Here is a 25289-nt window from a genome sequence, read left to right as displayed (position 1 = left end):
GTTTGCACCAGTCCTTGGACTTTGGCTTCCATCAGTGCTTTCCTCCTTGTCCTTTACTCATCTCCCACAGCTCCTGCTGTCCCCAGAGCCCTGGCAGGAGCACACAGCTCCCCAGCTGCATCAGGAACCAGCAAGAACTTCAGAAAAACCAAAGGGAGCCTTAACACTGTGAAAGAACAAAATTGTTGCACTAAGGTAGAAAAATCATAGAGAAAGGCTTCATAAAATCAAGCTTGCTCTCCTGGAATCAGTGGCTGGCCTTGTCAAAGCCAGCATTTTGCAAGTTCCCATGTGAAAGCAGTCCAGGTGTGAGCAATTTGTTAACATAACAATCTATTCCTGCATAAACTGTTCTTGCACTGTTAGATAGAAAAATGAAAACTATTTCACAAACAACTCTCCCTGCAGGTAGACACTGAGAGTTTAAGTGACCAATCAATAGAGAATAACAACTTGTTACTAACCAATAAAGTAATAGGCAAGAAAACTATTAACTAATTGGAGTATCACATGAGGTCTGTAAAACTGTATAAAAAAGGAGTTATGTGAATAAAAAATGGCCTTTTTCCACCATGAAGAAAATGGAGTCCCATGTGATTTATTCCCATACAAAGTGATGTGTTGAAATATTATCTCAGGCTCCTCTTTCTCTATATAAAAATGAACTTTTTCCACAGTAGCCAAAGAAAGCATCAGCAAAGACCCAGACTGCAAGTGGGTATGACTGCCTTTGCATGTAAGTTGGTGTGGAGAGGTTTGATGCCCATTCAAGCAATGACATTCCCCTGATTAGAAACTGGCTTGGAAGTGCTTGGCAGTCGTTGTTTGAACATGAAATATTCCAGGCACAGAGGAGCAGCATCACTCTCCTGTTGCTGGCCAGAATATCCCCAGTAAGAGGGAGCAGTGGGAGGGGTTGGGGTGCATCTATTGCAGTCCTAAATTCTTACACCTCCTACCAGAGAGTTCTAAGAAAAGGTGAATAAACCATGAAAGTTTCAATCCCCACATGTTTATCTAGTCTCAGCCAAGTCACTGAGCAACATATTCATTTAGGTGAGATAACAAGTAGGAAAGGAGGAGGAGAAAGGACAAATAGATGGAATTGTTCACAAAAAGCTTTTGCACATTGCACTATGCTCCCCCAAGTATGACAGTGCAGATTAAGATGGCAAAGCTGAAGGCTGGAGCACTGAAGTGTGTAACTGGATTCTGGGAGGCATCTGTGGGCTTTGCCTCTGCTCAGCACTCTCACTGCCCTGTGCCTCAGTAGCTGTGCTTTCCGATTGCTCCTGGTCTCAGAGGAGGCAGGTGTGTGGCACTGCTCACCTTGCTGGAGCTCCCAAGGAAAATACAGCACATTTGGAGGCATGTCTGGATAGCTGCACCTGTTTGTTGTTTGCTGGTTTTATTTCCTGCAAGAAAATGAGCTACAACCTTTTTCTCCTGGCTTTTGTCCTGGGCATGACTGGAACCTTCCACTATGGATTGCAGGTCTCCATTATCAATTCTCCTGCTGAGGTAAGCATGGAGAGCTCAAAGAGTGAGCTACCAGGGTTTCACTGTTCTCAGGCATCCGTGCCTCTGTTTGCAATGGCTAACTTGTTACTTTTGCTTTCAAAATTAGAAAGAATCATGGTTTCTTTGTTCTAATAGTAGCTGCTACTGCTCTTAAATTTCATGAGGTTTGCTCTTCTGTCTGATGTGACAGAACTGGGAAAGGGAAGGGTGAATAATATCCATAAAATCAGCTATTTTCCTCCTCCTGAGTGGAATTGCTCCCAGGGCATTCTCCTCTCTCCATCCCTCAGGGAGTCCCTTGTGCCATGTGCTTCACCACCCACACTATTTCCAAGTGGCTGTAAGGTGAAATAGGGCAGGGAAGGACTGAGGTCAGCGCTCCTACCTGCAGCTGGAAAAGGAAAGCTAGGAATGCTGTTTGTCATCCTGGATGGTACCAAGGACACTGAGCTCAAACTATCACCACAGACAAGTGGGAATGGCAGCAAAAGATCAGGGAGAGGAAAAAATCTGGGTTTAGCACAGAAGCAGAACACCAGCCTACTATTCCCACACTGGAATTCACAATTTATATTTAATATTGTTATCTTTATTCACTGAATCTCATTGCTAAAACATGAGCTCCAGGATGTTACTGGCAAAATTCCCATTGATTCCATTGGGACTGAGATTTCAACCAAGGTTATTGATAGAAATGTACCAAAAACACCAATAAACAGGTAAGAGAATTTAAAAAGCAGTGCAATTATGCAAAAACATGTTGACAAGTCCATTTTTTGTTTTTTTTTTTCTTTTAAAGTACATCCAGAGTTTCATCCATGAGACCTGGCTGAAGAGATATGGCTCCTCTCCCAGTGCAGATATGGTCACTTTGATGTGGTCCCTCATTGTGTCCATCTACAGCATTGGGGGGCTCCTGGGCTCCTCCTGTGCTGGGTTCCTGTGTGTTCGCTTTGGAAGGTAGGCAGGGTTACACCAGCCCTTCTGTTCACAGCCACTGCTGCAGGAAAATAAACTGTGTCTCAGGAGAAACACTGCTAGAATGTGGCACTGGGAGCAGCCCAGGGTTTCCAATATAAGACCAGTATAGTGAAGGCACAGAATGGAAAATCTGCCAGTGATCACAAGGAAAATCATACCCTCTGCCTTATAAAGTCCAAAACAAATCCAGTCCAGGGAGGCCATACAAGAAGTACATGCATTTTAAAGAGAATTTCAGAGACAACCACTCACAAAGCTTGCTCTCCAGTATACATATTGACTCTACTGGAGCATCAAAACCTTCAACTCACTGATCAGTCTGTGACAAGTTTCCCTGTCACAGATATGTTTTATGGAAAATCCTTTCCTTAGGATTTTTCCTCCTGAGAAGCTGAGAGGCCTCAGGAGCAAAATGTAAACATTGATTATCTGCTGCTGTGGAATGCAACAGGTGCATCTGTGATTGGGCTCATGTGGTTGTTTCTAATTAATGGCCAATCACAGCCCAGCTGGCTCGGATTCTCTGAGAGTCACGAGCTTTTGTTATCATTCCTTCTTTTTCTATTCTTAGCCAGCCTTCTGATGAAATAATTTCTTCTATTCTTTTAGTATAGTTTTAATATCATATATATAATAAAATAATAAATCAGCCTTCTGAAACATGGAGTCAGATCCTCATCTCTTCCCTCATCCTCGGACCCCTGTGAGCACCATCACATTTCCCCATTGCCATTTCCCATTTACTTCAGCTGGTCCCAGAAGCCAGCACTGGGTCAGTACCATGGTACAGCTCATGCCCCTCCTGCCAGGCTGTGAGTGAGGCCAGGGCAGTGCTCATGCTGACATGAATTTGGATGAATTCCAGGAAGAAGGCCATGCTGCTCTCCAACATCCCTGCTCTGCTGGGTGCAGCTCTGATGGGACTCAGCCGGCTCTGTGGATCTTTTGAGATGATCATTGCTGGAAGGTTATTTTCTGGAGTCTGTGGAGGTAAATTGCCATTCCTACCTGTGGTATTAAAGAGTGGGAAGAGCAGTGACTCATGGTCACAAGGACTCACCAGGCTGAGTGAACAGATCACAGATTTTTTACTACATTCTGCAGAGAGCATGATAGCTGAGTGCAGTTTTAACTAAATAAGAAACCACAAACATAATTAAATTAGTTATCTATGACATCTCCATTTCTATTTCTTCTATCTTTACATCCAGTCCATACAAAAGATACTGCCAACTTCTGAAAAAGCCAAAACATACAATATTTCAGGGAAGCATGCTCACTCAATAGAGAACTGGCCTCTGTGGCTCCTATTGCTTTTCACTGTGGCTGATGCTGCCCTCCACATTACAGACAAGGCAATGGTTTTCAAGCCAATTCAATTAGAATTTTCAATTCTAATTCCCAGATGCCTCAGAAGGTTACATTCTGTCAGTGCTTTTGATCTCTGAGCAGTTGGATAAAGATAATACTAACCAGAAAAAAAAAATTGAGAGGATAAAAATTAATTAATTCACTGAGCTAAGAGAATGTACAGCATTTGCCAACTTGGTGGTTTCAAGCAGAAAATAAGGCACATAGCCACTGAAAAATGTCATTTAAGACTAGAGGGAGTAACCACAGCCTTGTCTGTGTATGGGGCTGTAGGAAACAATGTAAGGAAGGCCAGCCTGCTGAAGGATGGATTTCTTACAGGCCCACACTTACTTAGTGAAATATTTAGCAAATATTGGCCTTATGGGGCACATGCTTCATGTCAGGCAGCCACATCCTCAGCACAGATCAAAATGAATCTGAGAGCCAACCCTACAGAGTGGTGCCCTCCAAAACACCAGAGCTGGGAGGGTTTGCATGGCCCTCACAGCCCTTTGTCCCTGCAGGTTTGACTCAGAATGTCCATATCATGTACGCTGGGGAATGTGCCCCACGGAGGCTCCGCGGGCTGATTGCCATAACAGCTTCCACCTTCTCTGCTCTTGGAAAATTTGTAGGATTTGCTCTGGGTCTCAGGTAAGAGAGTCTGAAACATACTCAGTTTCTTCTGTTGTTAAAATACATGCATATATCAATGTATTCCTGTGCCCAGGGGCTGCTATTTAGGGCAGTCAGTACCAGTCTGGTAACTCACAGATCTGGTAATTATATAATGGAGCCTATTTGGATGAGAAGCAGAGGAATCAGCCCCTGCAGGTTTTCCTTAGCACTTGTGTTGGAATTGTTGGTACCTGTGTGAAAAACGCCAATCACTTGTTTTTAAAATTTTAGATGTTTAATAGTAATAAAATGGTTTTAAAAATAGAAATACAATTAGAGTAATAATAATTTGGACAATTTGAATTAGGACAATATGCGACAATAGAAACAAAGAGTTATGGATGTCCGGGTACCTTTTCTGGGCAAAATAAGTCTGAAAAAGGACCCACATTAACAGAGGATTAACCCTTAAAAGCAACAGCCTGTTGCATATTCATACACCTCATCCATGATGCATAAATTCCATTCAAACACAGGATTCTGTCTGGGCAGTGTCAACTTCTTCCTCCTAAGCCTGATGGCATCATCCTGCCCAAGCCAGGCAGGAACAAGTTCATTTCTCCTGATAATGGAGCAATAAATTCTCTTTCTCTGAAAGATTCAGGTGGCCTGTGGCTGCTATCTCAGTGTGAGTCCTTTCTTTAGAAAAAAAGTATCCTCCATAGCATCGTTTCTATTTTAACATATTGTTATAACCTAAAACTGTATTTAATGCACTACTTAAGGGAATTAATAGAGCATAACTTTCTAACACAGCACATATAATATTCATTTGAATATTTGCACAAAGCCAGCCATAAAATAGGCATTTTTCACACCTGCGAGCCCTCAGGACACAGGGAGGACACGGGTGGCCTTGCTGTGCCAGCACTGAGCAGCTCCTGTGCTGCAGGTGGGGCCCCTCTGCACTCCCTGCCAGAGACTCCCAGCAGGAGCTGCTGGGACATGTGGGACCCCAGAACATCCCTCTGCTGTCCAGGACCCTGCCAGGGGGCTCAGGGACCCTGGCACAGAGCCCAAAACACCTGTGGGTTTGATTATGACCCTTGGAGCAAATTACCAACCTTAGATGAAGATCAGCAAGCCACAACAGTTCAGGTAGAATAATAGTGAAGTTATCACGGGGTGGAAAAGTAGATTTTAGGGTTTTGGTATGGGGGTTCAGGAGGCAAGATGGAGGGAACTGAGTGTGTCCAGCCTTTCTCCTTCTTCTTCTTGGCCTCCATCTCCTGCTGTGATGTTGGCACTCACAGATTGGTTTAGAGTAGAAGCTCACTGTCTAACACAGGTGATCGGTATTGGGAAGTAATTGCAAACATTGTACACGTAGTTTTTAGCATAAAGACACAACACTGCCCTGGGGCAGGCAGAGTGCCTGGAACTGTCCTGCTGGACAGACCTCGGGAGGGCAGGAGAAAATTTTTTATAGATAAGAAACAATGAACAACCTTGAGAGCGAGAAATGAAGAGCTCTGACTCCTTCTTCAAGCACTGGGCTGAGAAAAGAGACTTTGGAACTTTTCTTGGGGTCCCTCTGACCAGCTAGAGATCCCAACAGGGACACGGCCAGCAGGGCTGGGGATGAGCCTGGCTCTGCCTCTGCTCACACCGTGCCTCAGCCTCTCTAACCCTGCTGCTTTTGTTCCAGAGAAGTTCTTGGAGTGGAGGCTCTCTGGCCCGTTCTGCTGGCAGCCAATGCAGTCCCTGTCCTTTTTCAGCTTCTCACCCTCCCCTTCTTCCCAGACTCTCCCCGCTACCTGCTCATTGACCTGAAGGACAAGGAGGCATGCATCAAAGGTGAGGAAATGGGACTTAAAGCATTCATTTTGGGAAAAAGGAGAAAACACTGTAAAGCCCCAGGTGAGCCTGGAAGAAAGGTCCAGGTGGGAAAAAGACTCTTGGTGTTTTGACTCTGAAAGTATCTTCAGCTTAAATGAAAGTCAGCCTCTTCTGTTTGTGTCACATTCACATTTTCTGAAAAATCCCTTTGCCCAGGATTTTTCTCCTGGGAAGTTGAGAAGCCTCAGAGAAAAAGGAAAACAATTCTTATCTCATTTGCTTCTCCTGTGTTTTGCTCATCTGGAATGTGTTTGGAGATTGTTTACCCACAGGTGATTGTTCCATTGGTTTCTGCTCTGAGCTGTTTTGTTTCATTGGCCAATCAGTGCCAAGCTGTGCCAGGACTCTGGAAAGTCACGAGTTTTCATTATTATCTTTTTAGAATTCAGTAAGCATTTTTTCTGTATTCTTTAGTATAGTATAGTATAGTATAGTATAGTATAGTATAGTATAGTATAGTATTCTTCAATATAACATTATAAAGTAATAAATTGGCCTTCTGAGAACATGGAGTCAGATGCATCATTCCTGCCTTCGTCGGGGCATTCCCTGCAAATACAATAGGTATTTAACTATCAAAAGATAGAACTCCTTAATGTAAACTTATTTTTTATATGTAGGAGTCATTTTATCTTGTCTGTGTTTTGGAGTGTGCACTAGAACAGCACCTTTAGCAGGAAGGTGTTCAGGGAAGGATTGGTAAGAATGTAAGTGTGACTTACATTGCAAGACTGTCAGCAGCTATTGGCCAAAGGACAGTATCAGAAATTAAAGCAACCCCAACGAAAGGAGAAATAACAAGGAGGATTCTATGGATATTAGAAGATTAGTTAATTACTCTATTATATTACAAATAATACTATATTTGTATTATTTGTAAAATACTATTACAATAATACAATATTATAATATATCTATTTATTATTCTGTATTACATTACATCTAAACTGAAACTGCACAAATACTACATCAACTGCACAGGATATTGTGACTGTCAGTTGACAGTCTCGACACACATGTGGATTTAATTGGTTCATGAATTAAAAGACTCACACTAGAATCTAATTACCAATTCTTGTTAGGTAAACGCTCTTCTACAATGCATTCTATTTCCTCTAAAACACAGGAGCAGTAAATGAGATAAGAATTGTTTTCTCTTTCTCTGAGGTTCAGAGAATGTGAATCTTAAAAAATCTTTGGGAAGTTGTGCCTTGCTTTTCTATGTGAAGAGAAATGTGGCCACAAGTGAGGTCATATTAAGATATATGGGTAAATCTGGACCTGTGTCATATCTGAGCCCTGATCTCTAGGAAGGTCACACAAGAAAAGAGCATGACGTTCCAATAAGATACTCTGCAAAGCAGGAAATCATCTTCTGGACTCATGTGTGTGCTCCTCCTGTCCTTGCAGCTGTGAAGCAGCTCTGGGGGGACGGGGACCACATGGCTGAGATCAATGACATGGTGTCAGAGCAGAGAGCCATCGGCGGCGAGAAGGCCAAGGGCGTGTGGGACCTGCTGCGGGACAGAGCCGTGCGCTGGCAGCTCATCACCCTGCTGCTCGTGGTGTCCTGCATCCAGCTCCTGGGGGCCAACGTGGTACGTGCAGGGCCCTCTCTGCCCCTGCAGGCTCCTCAGCCAAAGCAGCCTCTGCCAGGGGCTGCGAGTGAGGGCAGCACTGCCCTAAGGAGGGAGCCCTTGGTGCTGTTTGTCACAATCTTTCCCCCCCTGGAATTTTGGGACCTGGGATAAGTCTAGAGCTGCGTTATAGTGTCTTCTGAAGGCATTTCTATGGATTATGCTGTTAGGATAAGATTATTTTCTATTTTGTTAAGGTCTGGTTAGTTGTTTTCTGTCCTGTCACCGACATTTTTTCATAAAAATCCTTTCTTTGGGATTTTTCCTCTTCTGGGAAGCTGAGGCCCCAGAAGAAGAATGTAAACAATAATTATCTGCTGCTGTGGAATGCAACAGGTGCATCTGTGATTGGTCTTCTGTGAGTGTTTGGATTTACTGACCACTCACAGGAGAGCTTTCTTGCTTTCTGCCTGGACACAGAACTGTTGAAGTGGAGGGAGACGACCATCCGATTGATGAGCATCGACTTCGATTTATTGACCAAATCAGACACCTTTTATAACAGTGTTAATTCACTTCATGCATATTGCAAAATCCGAGCTCACGATAGGTCAGAGATTACACACCAACCCCTCCTTTTGTTTTCAATACCAAGATTCGTGTTCTCAAAACTTACTTTTACTTTCCCAAAACAGCCAAAGATAGAATGTTTACCTGTTATGAGAAAACTGCCTGAGAACCCTGGTATGAAAGGTTCTCGAGGCCTTCATGTTTGTCACTTTTGCTTTCCCATACCTTATCCAAGGACAAGATATTTACTTGTTATTAAAAACAACTTGAGAACTTCTGCTGTTTACAGAAACAGGCTGTGAGAATTTGCTCCTCACAGCTGCCTTTTAAGCCATTTCTGTGCAAGATTCTCCGACACAGAACATTGTGGATTCTATTCCTATTCTATTCTTAGGATAGCAGCTTCTGAACTTTTCTCTCTATTCCTGATAGTATAGTCTTAATGTATTATATATAATAAATTAATAAATCCAGCCTTCTGATCATGAAGCAAGATTCTCATCTATCTCTCTCACCCTGAGGAACCCTTGCAAAGCCATGCAACACTGTCCCAAAAGACAGATGCTAGCATAAACATGGCCACATGTGCACAGCTTTCACAAATGTCTATTCTTTCCAGGTTTACTCTTATGCATACAGCATCTTTACAAAGGCTGGAATCCCCCCTGCTCAAACCCATTATGTCTCCCTGGGGATTGGGACCACTGAGATCCTCTCCACAGTTCTGTGTGTAAGTGGCTTTTCAGCTGAATTTTGTACTGTTGTAATACATTGCTCATTTTGATCTTTAGAAATAGAGTAAATGGAGCTTCAGGAGTGAAAAAGTACAGTAAATGGAGCTTCAGGAGTCAAATTTTTGTAACAAATCAACCATGGAACCCATCAGATGAACATGGACAGTTCTGTTGAGCTTCTGGAGAAAGCTGAGAGCCTTTCTATCAAAATCCCAGCCCATCCTGGGCCAGACTTGGGGGTCCCAGCTCCTGGAGCTGCTCAGGCCCCAGTGAAGGCAGAGGTGGAGCAGCTCCCAGGCTGCCCCCAGGCTGGCCCTGGGAGCTGCCCCATCTCCTCCTGCTTGCAGGGCTTCCTCATCGAGCGTGCAGGGAGGAAGACTCTGCTGTGGAAGAACTATGCTGTGATGGCCTTGGCTCTAGGGCTGCTCACAGTCACACTCTCACTGCAGGTAAGACCCCTCTGATGCACTAGAGCTGTGCCCAGGTTTTATTGTCTGACAGATCTCAGGATTATTTCCCTCCCCACAAATCACTTTTTAGTGAGTAGATGATTTTTGGGGCTAACCATCATATTCAGAGGTCTGCTCCCAGCCATGTACAGCTGGATTGAAGACAGTAGCTTTACACAACCAAGATCACTGCCAAGGCTATCTCATGACATTTCTGAAAGTAGAGGAAATAGATCTATGTTAAATAATGACATTACTTAGTAGTGATGAGCATTTGTAATTGAGCTAGGTAAATAAAATTTTATTTTCTGATTTTATTTGCTTTTCATTTCCTACCACAGGACTCCTTTTTCTGGGTACCATACTGCTCTGTTGCACTTGTCTTTATTTTCATCATGAGCTTTGGCATTGGGCCAGGTTGGTATTTTCTACTGGAATGTTTTCATTTATTCACTCATTCCTTCCTCACTGCAGCCTTCAGGAGAGATCCCAGCATAGCTGTTCCACCACAGGCATGAATCCCTACTTCTGACCCAGTGCAGGTGTTGGTATTTCCCTCCCTACTATGGCAGAAGTAAAAATTCATTTTCTATTACATTCCTACATGCCTTTTCACTGAAGAGCAAGCACCACTTCAGACACTGCCAGGCCACTCAAAGCCATGGACTCATGCAGCAAAATGAAGTATGAGGTAAGAAAGCATCTTGCAAAATTTCTAAGCTTCCTTCTTTCTTCAATATCTTTTTCAGGTGGAGTCGTATGCCCCTTGATCACAGAAATATTTATTCAGTCCTACAGACCAGCTGCTTATGTATTTAATGGTGTTGTAAACTGGATCCAGCTCTTCATCCTTGGGCTTGTGTTCCCTTTCCTTGTGGTAAGCAAAGCAGGGTGTTTGTTTCAGTTCAGGGGAATTTAGACCCCCCTTGAACCCAGAGGAGGCATCTCTTGTCAGCACTTCATGCAACAGAGCCCAAATTAATTGAATTAATCACAGTTCTGATGGCCTCTTCCATTTTCACCAGGTATTTACTGGAAGTGTAGGAAACCCACAAAATACTGCTAACTCTACACAGGTTAGAGTGACACAGGCAGCACCGATGCAGTGACAGAGGCACTGACACTGCCAGATGTCATTTGAAGCAGGATTTATATCAATTAAGTCTCTGACCAACTTCTTTTAGTAAATACAAACCCAGAAACTCTATATCGTAAGAGAAAGAAATCAAGATATTTTTTTTCTCATTTTTTCTCATTTTGCACATTTTTTTCTCTTTGTTTTCCTATAGCAAGGTCTTGGCAATTTCTGTTTCATCATTTTCCTGACCTACTGTCTGTCCATGGCTATTTTTGTGCTCCTGGTGCTGCCAGAGACCAAAGGAAAGACCATGCTGCAGGTCAAGGAGGAGTTCAACCGCCTGAACTACCGTGGAAAGAAGGGGCAGGCAGCCCTAGAGCAGAGCCAGTGCTCAGTGGTGACTGTCACTAGGCTTTAAGGACAAACCCTCCACTTCATTTTTGCTCTTTTATTACTGTAATGCCCAGAAGTCTCATTAAGTAAGAGAGAATCCACCAAAAAATCACCTTCAGTACAGGGGGCAGCATGAACTTGGTGGTTCTCTCCAGCTCCTGAAATGTGAGCTGAATTAATTCCTCTGCAGAAAAAAATGAAACACAGTTTGTAGAGAAAATAAGATCTTTGTCAGTCCCTCCAAGCTTGCAGTTATAAACTGAAAACACAGGATCTGCTATTTTCTTGGCAAAACCAGGATTCCACAATTGGCAGAAGTGACTCTGGAAGGTGCAGAGGTACAGCAAACTTGCAAAGACACTGAAATGGTCTGCTCCTATTAACAAGTCAGTGCCAATGAGCTTTCCCAGAGAAGAAGCTTCAGTTCACAGGAAAAGAAATGTTTAGCTGTTTAATCCAGTGGAAGAAAAGTGCCTTGCCTAGCAGCCGGCAGAATCAATATGCAATGTTTCCCCATGTTTACAATCTTGGAGGTTCTTCTGCTGGGAAAAACAGGGCTGTGTCAGCACTGATAGAAAGCAATGAGCAAAGAAAGCAGAGAGGAAATCATGAGGGGGCAAATACAGAGTGCAGATTCTCCTTCTACATTGGCAATGACTGGAGAACACTGAATTTCAGTGGGATTGAGCCCTGAGAGTGACTGGTACTGAGGAGACAGAGAAGAGGGAATTTAATCCATGTGTGTGACTGTTTGTTCTCTTTCCAGGTCTCTGAATACTTCACATTTTCATTATAAAACCTGGTAAAAATCTGTGTCTGTGTTCATTGCTATATGACATGACAATTTTTTTGTATTCTTCATACTTAACAGTTTTCTGATAAGGAAATAAAAAGCAGTGACTAGGGAAACACATCCTTCTGATTGTGCCTGGATTGATTTTCATTGAATGAAGAGGCAGGGGCAGAGGAGCCCCCATTTCTGGGGCAGTGTTGTTGGGCTCAAGGAATGCTGTGTCTGTCTTGTTCTGGGGATGACATCTTCAATACCAACTGATGCAGATGCTGCACAATACATTTTTCAAAAGGATCTGAATATTGAGCAGCAGGTTCTTTCACAGCCCTAAGGCTCTCCTGCTGTTTTATCTTCACATCATCCTCCAGCAGTATTTGTGGCAGTGCCAAAAGCTAATGCCAGGAGCAGGGAAGTTTCCCAACACAGCCACCCCTCCCAGGACAATCATCACACCACCAAAAAAACTGGATAAAGTTTCTTGTTTCAAGGCTTGAGATCATTGATTGCACAGTGCCACTTTAATAACCAGCATGCATTCCTTCTTGTGGTCAAAAATGCAGGGAAAAAAAAAAAGAAACATTGGAAGTGTTTTAAAAAGAAAATATTAAGTAATTGATTATTTTAAAGGTCCTATTTGGTTTGGTCCTTTCTCAAACTTACTGGTTCCCAATGAGAAAATTTTTATTGTCTTACAAGACATTAAAAACACATTTCCTTATGCATGTCCTTCTACAACATGATTGTGTTCAACCTGCCTTACTTCTCCCCTGCTACTAAAGCTGTCCACAAGAGGGGAAATGTGGTAAATCATTAACACTGCCATAAACTATCATGGATTGGGAACAAAGGTTGAAGAAGTACTTGTGAATCTGCAGCTCCAGGATCCAGGATGGATCCAGGGTCACACAAGTGCAACACAGGACACCTCTGAAAACAAAATCCCTCCAAGTCCAGGGTATTGGGTGAGCTCTACACTGGAAAAAAGCACATTTCATGTAGTGTTCAAGTCCTAGGTGGAGGGATGCATCTTGTCCTCCTTTTTAGGAAAAGAAATAAAACCTCTACCTGTATTTAAGGCTTCCTTTTTACCTCTATATGTATTTAAGGCTTGCTTTTTACCTCTATCTACATTTAAGGCTTTCTTTTTACCTCCATCTGTATTTAAGGATTGCTTTTTACCTCCATCTGTATTTAAGGATTGCTTTTTACCTCCATTTGTATTTAAGGCTTGCTTTTTACCTCTATCTGTATTTAAGGCTTACTTTTTCCCTTTAAGGCTTACTTTTTTACCTCTATCTACATTTAAGTCTTGCTTTTTCCATTGCACAGCACTGAACAGTGGTGAGAGGCCAGATGGGAAGGAGACAGCAGTAGGAGCATTCTAGAGGGACACAGACAACAGGAGGAGCAGGGCTCTGCAGGGACTCTTTGATGAACCAGATGTTAAAAACTGGTCACAGACAGTGTTTAGAGACCTCTCCAGGAAGGTCCAGAGCTGCCATGTGTGTCCTTCTTTCCATCTCAGCTCAAAGAAAAATCTTGCTTTCCCCTCTGGTTCCTCCAGGCTCATCAGCTCCTTGCCCACTGGGATGTGGCATTGTGCTCTGGCACACAGTGGGTTAATTCCCCTGTTACAGAGAGGCTCCTGAGTGGTTCTGGAAAAACCCTGAGCCTCTGTAAAGAACTGGGTGTGAGCAAGGGCACAAAATGCCAATATTCCAACACTTCATTTCCTGCATCTGGGAAATTGTTCAAGCAATGGTAACTCTTCTAGCAGGCAAGAAGAGGCATTATGGCTGAGCTACAATTCTAAGGGCCAGCTGTAGGCTGGAGGGGAGGAAAACCTGCCCTGCCCAAGCTGCTTTTCAGAGAGGTGAAGAGGGAAGAGAAGCTGGTGGCACTGACTCCTCACACAACAGGAGCACTCAGGGCTTGTAGCAGTGTGAGTAAGGGCCAGTGCTCCCAATCCCAGCAGGAAAAACATTTACCAATGTTGTAATCACCTTGTCATATCTGGGTCTTAGAATAATTAAACCAGCAAGAAGAGGCTCTGGCCAGTGTCAGGGGAGGACACAATTTGCTAAAAGCCACACAGTTAGAATTTAACTTCTGTGCTGTGATACCAAGCTCTTACAATCTCAGTGTGGAGCCCATCTCTCCCCTCTGGCAGGCTTGACAAGGGCTCCCAGAGCAGGCAGGGGTTCAAGGGGAAATGGCTGGTTTCCTCTCAGAGCTGGTGAGTATCCAAATTCTTGTGTTCTAGCCCTGCTCACTAACAGCAGCATGGTCTAAGATTGCAGCAAAAGGAATCCTTCTGGTAGTAAAAATGAGCAACAGAGCTTGGGACAACGCTGGTTGAGCAATAACTGACTAAATGGCATCTGGAGAAAATACATTAGAAATGCAAAACAGTGAGAGGTTTAAAAGAGGAGCTGGGAAACCAGGAAAGATGAGAATTTGGGAGGAGATAGAGAACACAGTATCAGTGAAAAACACAAACCAGGAAAAACTCCACCACTCTACTGCTCTGTGCTCTCAAGGACAATTGAGGATACTCGTGGGTTTAAAATGTGACCTGACTAAATGCCTGAAAACATTTGTGCTTGTGAGAAATGCTCTGAAATTCAGTGTACATCATGGAAACACAGCATTTCCAATAGGAGTCATTCAGATAGGGCCTCTAAAAATGCCCTTTCATACAGGGTTGATAAAAGTGAAATGTAGAAAAAAAAGTTTTGAGGGAACAGACTTGAGTCATCTCTGGAAAATGGTGAACACTGTCCCTGAGGAGGCAAAGATGAAAGCAAAAAGGGATTCAAGAAAGCTGTAGCTTCTTTCTAGTACAAAGGTAAACACAAATGATCTCAACAAGGCTTTTATGAATTTTGTTTTCTGTGCTTAGCAGAACTAACAGAATTAGAGAGTGTATCTTTTTAGATTGCTAGTAGCCAGGAGAAGAACACAGCACAATGTGCAGATGTGTATTTTAATATTTAACAAATGGATTTTGCTTGATTATTGTGAAACTCAGGTTGGGTTTTTGCATGTTAAAGGTTTCTTAGTCAGGGAAGTGTGAAGCTACAAGGTGCTGTAAATCATGTCATGGTGTGAAAGGTGTGCTGGTATCAGGAGCTCAGGATGTGTTCCCTCCTCTCTGCAGGTTCAATACCGGAGGCTGTTGCTGATGCTCGTGGTGCTGGGGATTGGTGGAACCCACCTGTCTGGCTTCCAAATGTCTGTCATCAATTACACTTCTCCGGTAGGCAAAGCTGGAGAAAACAAAATCCCTGGGCCTTGCACTTTGCAGATGCTTTACAAAAGCTCTTCGTTGTTGTTATGTCAGTTTGTTGCCGGCTGTTTGCAATGCCATACTGTCACTGTCAGAGTGTGCATGACTGCAAGGAGCTGTGCTCCAGAGACAAATTCCCACAGAATTTTATGGAAACAACATATTAAGATACCTCCTTAAAGTTTATGCCATGGAAAAAACCCCCAAAAAAACAAAACAACAAAACAGCTGATGGAGTCAGCCTTCAGCTCAGCCCTTTTCTCTTTATATCCATTACTGGCCACAAGAACATTTGCACTTTACTATAATGAATATAAGGTCCTAATTTTCTGGTGTAGGAGAGGTAAGATTCAACATACTAAAGAGTATAACTAATTTTTGAAAAATTCTTGTACACTATCAGGCTGTATGAGAGGAAATATCCGTCCTTATTTGCAAATAAATGTCCTGTAGTCATGCTTTCAGTCACAACTATTAATATAATTTTTAAATTGTGAACATTATTAATACCATTATGATCAGTGCCTTGGTGGAATGAAAATCTCTTTTTTGTGCCAGTACATTCAGAAGTTTATCAATGAAACGTGGCTGGAGCGCTATGGTTCCGTGCTGCCCCAGGAGAGCCTGATGCTGCTGTGGTCCCTCATCGTGTCTGTGTACTGCCTGGGGGGCATGGTAGGCTGTCTGTGCAGTGGCTGCCTGACTGCAGCTTTTGGGAAGTAAGTACATTTCCCAGGGCTGTGACAGGGGAGCTATTAAATATTAGTCAGCAAAAGAAGGGATATCAGAATTTCACTGCCCCCTGCTGCTGCAGAATTCACCCAGCACATAAAACGAAACCAGGGTGCATTGGAGAGACAAGAATTTCTGATTCCCTTGTCACAGCTTTTGTTGACACACAATTCCCATAGTTTTGCTGGCATTTTATCCTGCAGGAGTTTCCTTCAGCCTCATGGTTTGCTCACACAATGAGTAAGAACAATCTAGCTTCTCCCTTTCCACCCCTCTGCAAAGCCATCATGCCTTTTAATAACCAGATTTGGTTGTCCTGTAAGCAATGGCTTTAAACATGGCCGTGGCTTCAGTCTGTAAATCCAGAGAAGAATCAAACATAAGTCAAGGAAGAAAAGTAAATCATGGGTCCTAGCCAAGTTCTGCTCACTGTTGCAGGAAGAAAAGTCTGCTCTTCAACGACGTGGTGCTGATAACAGCAGCGCTGCTCACTGCCTGCAGCAGGAGAGCCAAGGCCTTTGAGATGATCCTGGCTGGGCGTTTCCTCGAGGGCATGGCTGCTGGTACGGCTCTGGGGTGGCGTTTGCAGGGGTTCCAGCACGAGGGAAGAGATGGGAATCTTGACTCCATGGTTCAGAAGGCTGATTTATTATTTTATGATTTATATTATATTAAAACTACACTAACGAAAGAAGCTAGCAAAGAAAGGAAAGGAATGAAATGATAATAAAATCTTGTGACTGCTCACAGCCTCAACACAGCTGGACCTCTGATTGGTCACCAAGTAGAAACAACTCACATGGACCAATCACAGATGCACCTGTTGCATTCCACAGCAGCAGATAACCATTGTTTACATTTTGTTTCTGAGGCCTCTCAACTTCTCAGGAGAAAAAATCCTATCAAAATGATTTTTCATAAAATATGTCCGTGACAGGAGTCCCCACTTTAATGTTAATGGGGCTTCTTTGGGGTGGGTACAGAAATCTTCCTGCTGGGAGTTCCCAGGAATGTGCTGGAACCCAGAGGGACTGGAACAGAGTGGGGCAAGGGAAGATGAGCTGTCCTTTGCCTCCAAGAGCTCTTGTGGAGAGAGCTGATGGATTAGCTAAACATCCTGATTGAAGTAAAAAGTGCACTTTTGGATATATGGGAGGGGGTTCAAAAGAGAGAGGAGAGAGCTGAAAAGGGACCCTGTTTCTTTCTTTCCACAGCTTTAGCACTCTCCTGTCTTCTCCCTTTAGGAATACACATGAATGCCCATGTTCAGTATGCTGGAGAGATCTCCCCCAAGAAGCTGCGTGGATTTATAAACGTGACCTCCACGGTGTTTCTCGCACTAGGGAAAACTGTAGCACGAATTCTTGGATTAAGGTGCCTGTGCTGCTCCTTCTCTGTCTCTTTTATATTTATTTTTCTTCTATATAGCAGGGAAGTGGTGTTTTCCCAGTCCTGGAATCACACCTACACCAAGGGTGGGGTTTTATTTTGCTTAGGTAAAGCAGTCAAAGAGGAGGCATCTACCCCCTACAAGTCCCTGAGCTTTCCATGTTCATTCCCTGGGGATAGAAAGGCTTTCTCTTGGGAAAGGATCAGTCTCTGGAGGTGCAGTTAATAAGAAAAGATTGTATGTAAATACTCTTATTAAACTTGTGAGATCTGAAAGTTTTGCTAATTTCTTGATAACCTCATGCAGAGTTGCAGTGTTGATTTAGGGAGCTGTTGTAGGAATATTTTGACCTTCAGAAATTTAAAGTCAAAGAAAAATGTCAGTCTTGCAGAAGAAATAAAGTATTAGTCTATTTTCCTGTCACTAACCTAAACATCATCTATTGCAATTGAACTTTTCAATGACTGTATGTATTTTGTTTAGCTATCCTAGAATTTAGAAAATACCTTTTTAGTTATAAAGTGTAATTTTACTGGACTATAAATAGATTCTAACATGCTTTCATAGAGAACTTTTAGGGACTGAAGACATGTGGAACGTGCTCTTGTCCTTCTCTGGGCTGGTGGCATTGATTCAGCTGATCTTTTTGCCATTCTTCCCTGAGTCCCCACCCTATCTCTTGCTGCAAAAAGAAGACAAAGCTGGTTGCTTGAAAGGTAAAATAAAACTTTAGATCCTTAGTTTGTTAAATTACTCCTGGGAAAGTGAAGCTAACAGCAGGAATTGGCTTTTCTATTAGCCAGCCACAGATTTCTTGATAATTGCATGATTAAAGTCCTCCAGAGCAAGCAGAGTCATCAGAGACATTTAAGATCTGCCCCTAACTGCTACAGCATTTTCCAGGGAAGTTTCACCATGTTCCAGTAAGTGATGTTCCTTCCAGTCCTTTGCTCAGTAACTGATAACTCAAAGCATGAACTCAAGTGCAAATGTTTAGTGTCACTAAAAGTTGAAAAGCACAGAATTATGAGTGGATCAAATGATGGAGGTGTCTACTTCATTCTGTCTCTTCTGTAGCCATGAAGCAGCTCTGGGGAGAAGGGAATTATCAAACAGAATTTGATGACCTGATGAAGGAAAAGGCCATAACAAAAGGCACCAAAATCATGAATGTCCTGGAGGTGCTGAGAGAAGGATCTGTGCACCCACAGCTGTGCACCATGCTCCTCCTCCTGCTCAGCCTGCAGCTCTGTGGCCTCAGTGCAGTTGAGTCCAACCCAAACTTCTCTCATTCGTGACAATAAACCCCCCTTCTAACAAACCACCCATCACCCCAAGCACTACCCCCTGAACCTGACCATGAACGTAAGCTTCTTCGACCAATTCTCAAGCCCATCCTTCCTAGGAATCCCACTCATCCTCATCTCAATAACATTTCCAGCCCTACTACTACCATCCCTGGACAACCGATGAATCACTAACCGACTTTCAACCCTCCAACTATGATTCATTAACCTAATCACAAAACAACTAATAACACCCCTAAACAAAAAAGGGCACAAATGAGCACTAATCCTAACATCCCTTATAACCTTCCTTCTACTCATCAATTTCCATGTTCCCATCTGCTATTAATTCTCCAAATTACCCCAATGCCAACTTGTCCCTTTCCCTCTGGGTGTGCATTACTCCTCCTCACGCAGAGCACACTGCCTGACACCTGTGGTGTCACCCCAGGGTTGTTCATCCCTTTCAGGGAGCTCCTCAGGTGGGAGTGCAAGAGCTCCAGCTCAGCCCAAGTTCCTGCAAGGGCACTGAGCCTTCATCCCCTGCTGGTACAGCCAAGGGATCTCAGGAGGAAAGGGTTACAAGGATCCTGAGCTACAGAAACCCAGCGCCTTTCTTTGACTTCTGCCATCCAGTTTCATTCATTTGAGAAAGGACATTTATCCATGAAGCAACATCCTTTCAGCAGTTTCCATGTAAAGCTGGCTGAGCCCAGGGCAGCCCAAGCTGGCAGTCATTCCCCTCATGTTTTCACTTGTCTGGGGGTGTCTCCATGAGCCCTGGTTCAGCCTGTGCTGGAGGTGGTTCATTCCAGCTGCCAGCAATGGAATTCCCTCTGCACTCTGCTGGCAGGGAAATGGTGCCCATTCCCTCAAGGATGCTGCAGATAAGCAGATTCTGTTTAGCAACTGGAAAAGATCATAATCAACAGTTTGCTTGACAATGTCTGGAGTGCTAAGACTGAGATTTTCTTTTCTTTCTCTTGTCTTCTCCCTTTCCATTTCCTTTTTGCCAAAGCAATACTTTTTCCCCATGTCTTACAAGCAATAGGCTCCTTTCAACTACTTTTTTTTCCCCACTCTTTTTTCCCCCTCACAAATCCATTTTCTTGTTTGCCTTTTGATTTCTCACATCTGGAGCAGTTATGTTACCTCTACTAAGGCCCAGTAATGTATTTCTGGTTTTGCAGTGAGGACATATCTAAGTGATCCTGGATAAGCACATATCACATCTGTTAACTGTGCTTTATTTTTCTTCTTTCCCAGATCACCTTTTACACCTCAGAAATTTTTGAAACAGCCAACCTGCCGGAAAGCATAATCCCATATGTATCTCTAGGAGTTTCAATCTCTGAACTCATCTCTATCATATTCTGTGTAAGTCAGGGGTATTAAGAATTAAAGTATTCTTCCTTGAAGCAAATGAATCTCTGTAGGAACCAAAGAATTTTTCTGTGGTGCTGCATAAATCTGTACAGTGGTTGTTATCATCCACTGCAAATTTTGTCCTAATTTTCATGTGTTTCATGCCATCTTCATTCATCTTAATTTCCTTTAAAAATCCCTTCTGAAGTGTCATTCAAACATAAATATGAGTACTCATTTCTCCATGTTTGTGTATAGTATACATTCAAATGCAGTTGTACCATGCTTCCATTGATTACAGTGTTTAAGAAGTAGCTGCAATGCTGGGCAGTGATGGTAATTCATGGTATTAGAGAGTGTAGAAGGAATTCAATAAAATAACAATGTTGGTACCAATAAGATTTGTATTCTCTGAAGTAAAAAGAGCTCAAGGGTAATGCTTGATTGGTTGGATGGCTCACAGCTGGGTTTTGCCATGTTGCAGTGATGGCAATATTTGTTTCTGTGTCTGTTCCTCAGAGCTCCATCATCGATCGCTTTGGGCGCCGCCGGCTCCTGTGTGGGGGTTATTTGCTGATGGCTCTGATCCTGGTGCTGCTTGAAACCTGCCTTCTGCTGAGTGTAAGCAAATGTCCTGCAGCAGAATCCTCTGTGCAGGACAGCAGCCTTTGCTCCATGTCCAAAGCAGCAGGTCAGAATGGCTCCTAAATACAAGCTCACCTCTGTGGGTGTGACACCACCAGCTCCTGCTTCAGTAAGGAGAGATAAGCAGGTCTAGAGAGCATCTATCACACAGCTCAGCATCATGGGCTTTTGCCAAATATTGCTGCTCCTGTGCTTGGATGAGCTGTGTCACAGCTATAAAATTGATTTTTGTTCTCCTCCCTCCCTTTGTCTAGGATCAGTTCCTCTGGCTGAGGTACTGCAGTGTCATTCTCATCTTTCTCTTCATCATTGCTTATGGACTGGGACCAGGTGAGCACCACAATAAAAGCCTTGGATCACAGGGATAAGCACAGACCATGAATATATAGAAGTAGAACTAGAATGTGTGAGTATATCTTTGAAAATCAACAGCTTAGTGGAGACTGAGATTGAGGGAATCTCAATTTTTGATGAATTAATTACCCAAGAAACAATTTTTTAAACAAATAATTCACACCCAGATGAATCAGGACCCTGTTTTCTATTACTGGATTACAGGTTCAAACCAAATAAATCCTTGTTAATCAATTTATGAAGATTTGTTTTACAGTGTGAATACTGCTCAGTGCACACAGGTTCAGATGGCTGATCTCTGCCAAAGGGCAGAGGTAGGCTTTTCTAAAATTCCAGAGTTTTCTCAACTTATAAAATTCTACTCTGTGAAAGGCATGACAGCCTGCACAATCTGCCTCTCAGCACTGCTCTGTCCTTTCTTGTCCTCTCTTAATATCACCCTTAGTCACCTCCATCAGTAACACCAGACCCAAACTGCAGCTCTCTGGCAGAACCTCACTCACCTGAGACCAGGATTTACTCTGGAAGTTCTCTGACTAAACACTACCAGTGGTTACTAAAGCTTCCAAATTCAAATGTGTTGTAAGAGTTGTACCTGACAGCCATGAATATCTTGAAAACACAACAGAATTCCCACAGGAGCAGAGCTGAGGTATCTTCTCTGGGAAATGGTCAATTACAGCAATGTTTCTATAATTTTTATGTTGTTTTTTCCCTCAGCCGGAGCTGTTGTGGCTGTCATGAACGAAATCTTCACCCTGTCAACAAGGGCCTCTGCTTTTGTAATTGGTGGAATCATCATTTGGCTGGGCCTCACCTTCACTGGGATGGTTTTCCCCTTTGCTGTAGTATGTAACTGGATTCAAATCTTCTCTTTGATTCTGTCAGTTTAATCTGGATTTCTAGGCTGATCTGCACAGGGAGTGGGATGAAATGACTTGTAGATGATCCAAACTGTGAATCCCTTGTTGCTATGGCATATGGAGGCCGTTTATATAAAACATTTCCCAGTACTACAGAAACCACTTGCTGCCCCAGAAACAGATTGAAAAGATAAATAAATATTGTTTCTGTAAAATGAGCCTATTCCTTATTTCACAGGAACAAATCAACAAGTTTCAAGAATCTATAGGTGCAAGTGTTGCCAAGGAAATCACTCATCTTGTTCTGTTTTTTATCTCCAGATGCTTCTTGGTCCTTTTTGCTTCCTCATCTTTGTTGCTGTCCTGGTCATTTCAGTGGTTCTTATCTACCTGTTCCTCCCAGAAACAAAAGGGAAGTCAACCTCTGAAATCACAGAGAAATTCAAAAGCTGCAGGTTTAAGAGGAAGCATCATCAGCCTGTGGAGATGTATGCTGCTGAAGAAAAGACATTTTGCACCAGGCTCTGATAAACCACCAAAAGTAATTTCCACTGTTCTGCCATAACACAATTGTATTTCAAGTTTTTTCCATTGCTGTCACTTTAAAGTAGCAAGATTTGTGTCTATGTTTCTTACTTTATAAGAAAATTCTGCTCAGGATTAAGAGCAGGGTGAAGATAGGATTAAACATGGCCATAGTTCTTGTAAACAATTTTCATGTCATTTCTTTATGCTGTCACACTGTAAAGGACTTGGTGTTGATTGTGAATGCTGCACATGAACAAATACCAGGTAAAATACAAATGCCAGGTAGAATGTAAATGCCAGGTAGAATGCAAATGCCAGGTAGAATGCAAATACCAGGTAGAACACCTATTTCCTTGAGCTGCCATCAAGTAACTGCATGTCCTGATTGTCTCTATGACTGCCAGGGAGCAGCCCTGATTTGGTACAGAAGAATTCTCACTTTTATCCTCTGGAGCAGCCTGGCTGCACTCTCCATGCAGATCAGATGTAGCAAAATCAGGAGAAAGTTCTTGTAATATATTCTGGTGCCTCAAGGATGGCACAAGGGTTAACAAATACACACACAGTGCTGAGAGCTGGAAGAAAAGAGCCCTGGACAGAGACAGAGAGTAAGGTTTTGAGAGAGTAGATAGCTTGAAAATTCAGCCCATTTTATGAAAATTGCTAAAAAAAGGGAGAAGTTGTGCTATCCAGTATCTGCTGTCTGTGGGCTGCTCTAGGACAGCCTGCATTTGCTGCTGCACAATCCTGCACTTCAGTGCTGTGCTCCCTGCACTGTGCTGCTCAAGGGCTGCCAGTCCTGCTGGCCACTGCAGTGTGCAATCACTCTTTAAAACAATTATTTTTCCATTTTCTGCCAAGGTATTTCATGCCACCTCTTTAGCAGGACCATAAGTCCTTTCTTTCTGTAGTTTACCCATTCTTATTTATTATCATTGCGCTGAGGTCTGAATTAGTATTGAGTTTTAGGGAGTTTCCTATTTTAAAAATTTCAAATAATATACTCACTGCTTCTCAAGGAATAACCACAGAAGAAATTCTGATATTAAAGTGCCGGTGTGTGTTCCAGCAATTGAAACTTGATTTAGATTTTAGATTCACTCCCTGTATCAAAACAGAGCACTCATGGTGGTGAATGTTCCCATTCAAAGGGCCCTCTCCTGTTGAGGGTCTGAAATATTTAATCCACCCATTTTAAGTGTTGCCCAATTGCTACAAAAACCATAAATCAACAGAAATCATACGAAGTAAACATTAACCTCAGCCCCAGAGCAGGATGGTCACTTAAGCTGAAGGTGCAGACGAGGCATGGGAGAAAACAGAGCCTGGCAGAGCTCTGTGTGCCTGGGACCAGCCACCCTTCTGATGTATGGACAAACCCCTCCAAAATGGTGAGTACTGCAGCACCAGCTGGCAGCATTCACTTGCAGGAGAACTGAGAGGTTGCCTGTTGCAATTGACTTTCCCAAACATAATGCATTACATATTTAGCAAACTTTTTTTCAAAATAATAGGGTAAGCAGGGGATAATCCTTTCAAATTAGAGCTAAAATTTAAAATTAAAAAATGAAAAGACACAGACTTAATGTTCTGGACTAAATCATCATGGAAACTTTGGAGGAAGTTCCAGATGGTTAGAAAAACTAATTTTAAAAAATTAGAAATTAAATTCCTGTACTTAGATGGTGAGGTATTTCTGTACCATTTTTACCTGCTTGCTTCCATGTCCAAGTGTGATACTATCAGGCTACTCTCCCAGTTGGTAGCCTGATAATGGTATGAAGTTGTACATTTGAAAATAGTTGTTTTATGAGTAGTTTAGTTAGTTAATGTGAAGGAGAGCAGCAAAACTGAAAATCCAGAACCTTTATCTGGTTGATCTTTTTCTGCATTTATGCTTTGCATGCTCTGCTGAGATGGTTTAAGCACCATCAAACAAGCCAATATCCCAGAAATGCAGGGGCTATGATATTGCAGCTTCTTCTGTGATGAGCTTGAGCTGCTCCTTGCATGTTCACTACCAGTGGTTGGCTGTAATGTTCCTTGTGTTGGGAACTGGTGGATCCCTCACAAATCCCTTTCAAACCTCTATGAATAAATCCTCCTCCATGATAAGAAAAGCAGGTACAGCATCCTCAGGAGTTATTGGTAGTGGGTTGTGGGATCTCAGCAGCTCAGGACTGAGGTGTCACCGAGACCACCCTTGGGGGGCTCGGGAGTCCTGGAATGTTCCAGAAGTGTCTGGTGGCTGGACTTTGATCCTACACAGGAGACGACACCTGTATGAGGATAGGAGGGTTTCACCGGGGTGAATGGTGAAGGGATTGGTTAATTAGAGGGTGAGACACAGGGTTTAGGATTTCTGTACAGGGGGGTTTAGAGAAGTAAGATGGAGGAATTGGGGCGTGTCCTGTCCTTCTTCTTCTTCTTCTTCTCCTCCATCTTCTGTGGTGATGGTGGCACTTTGGGATTGGTCATTACTAAAAGTGCACTGGGCAATAAGGGTGAAAGGTATTGGGGAAAAATGATAAATATTGTACATGTAACTTTGGGTATAAAGATAGGTGACCGCCCGGAGGGCAGGGAGTGTGCTCATGGCTGGCTGCTGAGCAGAGCTCTGTCGGGCCGAGAGAAAATCTTTTAGATAAACAATTAATAAACACCGAGACCGAGAAAAGAACTGAAGCCTCTTCTCGTCCTTTGAAACGCGGGCTGCCCCAAGGCCACCCCGGGCCTTTCCAGGCCCTCCAAACAGCCGAAAACCGGACAGTGGGTTCATAAGGGATGCTTCCTAAATCAAATTGCAATTTTTTTCCATTGACTTTTCATTCCCAGCCCTTTCCCCCCACTCCTTTTTGCAGAAAAAAGGAT

General features: G+C 43.0%; 1 protein-coding gene across 2 annotated transcripts; it reads left to right on the top strand.

The window, feature by feature from the left end:
- Positions 1-1203: 1203 nt before the first annotated feature.
- LOC135454739 (solute carrier family 2, facilitated glucose transporter member 11-like) lies at positions 1204-22599 on the top strand. Of its 2 annotated transcripts, XM_064727148.1 has the most exons (21): positions 1204-1521; positions 2321-2481; positions 3368-3492; positions 4380-4509; positions 6182-6330; positions 7783-7970; positions 9139-9249; positions 9601-9702; positions 10044-10119; positions 10452-10579; positions 15127-15225; positions 15814-15974; positions 16426-16550; positions 17232-17361; positions 17945-18093; positions 18455-18642; positions 19930-20040; positions 20548-20649; positions 20928-21003; positions 21748-21875; positions 22212-22599. In XM_064727148.1, the coding sequence occupies exons 1-21, from the start codon at positions 1426-1428 to the stop codon at positions 22416-22418; spliced, it is 2742 nt and encodes a 913-aa protein (XP_064583218.1). In that variant the 5' UTR covers positions 1204-1425; the 3' UTR covers positions 22419-22599. The 2 variants fall into 2 exon arrangements, with proteins under 2 accessions (XP_064583218.1, XP_064583219.1); XM_064727149.1 differs by lacking the exons at positions 15127-15225; positions 15814-15974; positions 16426-16550; ... (6 more) ...; positions 21748-21875; positions 22212-22599 and adding an exon at positions 10992-12073.
- The last annotated feature ends 2690 nt before the right edge of the window (positions 22600-25289 follow it).

The sequence above is a fragment of the Zonotrichia leucophrys genome, chromosome 15, assembly GCF_028769735.1.
Source record: "Zonotrichia leucophrys gambelii isolate GWCS_2022_RI chromosome 15, RI_Zleu_2.0, whole genome shotgun sequence".
Taxonomy (NCBI): domain Eukaryota; kingdom Metazoa; phylum Chordata; class Aves; order Passeriformes; family Passerellidae; genus Zonotrichia; species Zonotrichia leucophrys.
This window is presented reverse-complemented; position numbering and strand designations above follow the sequence as displayed.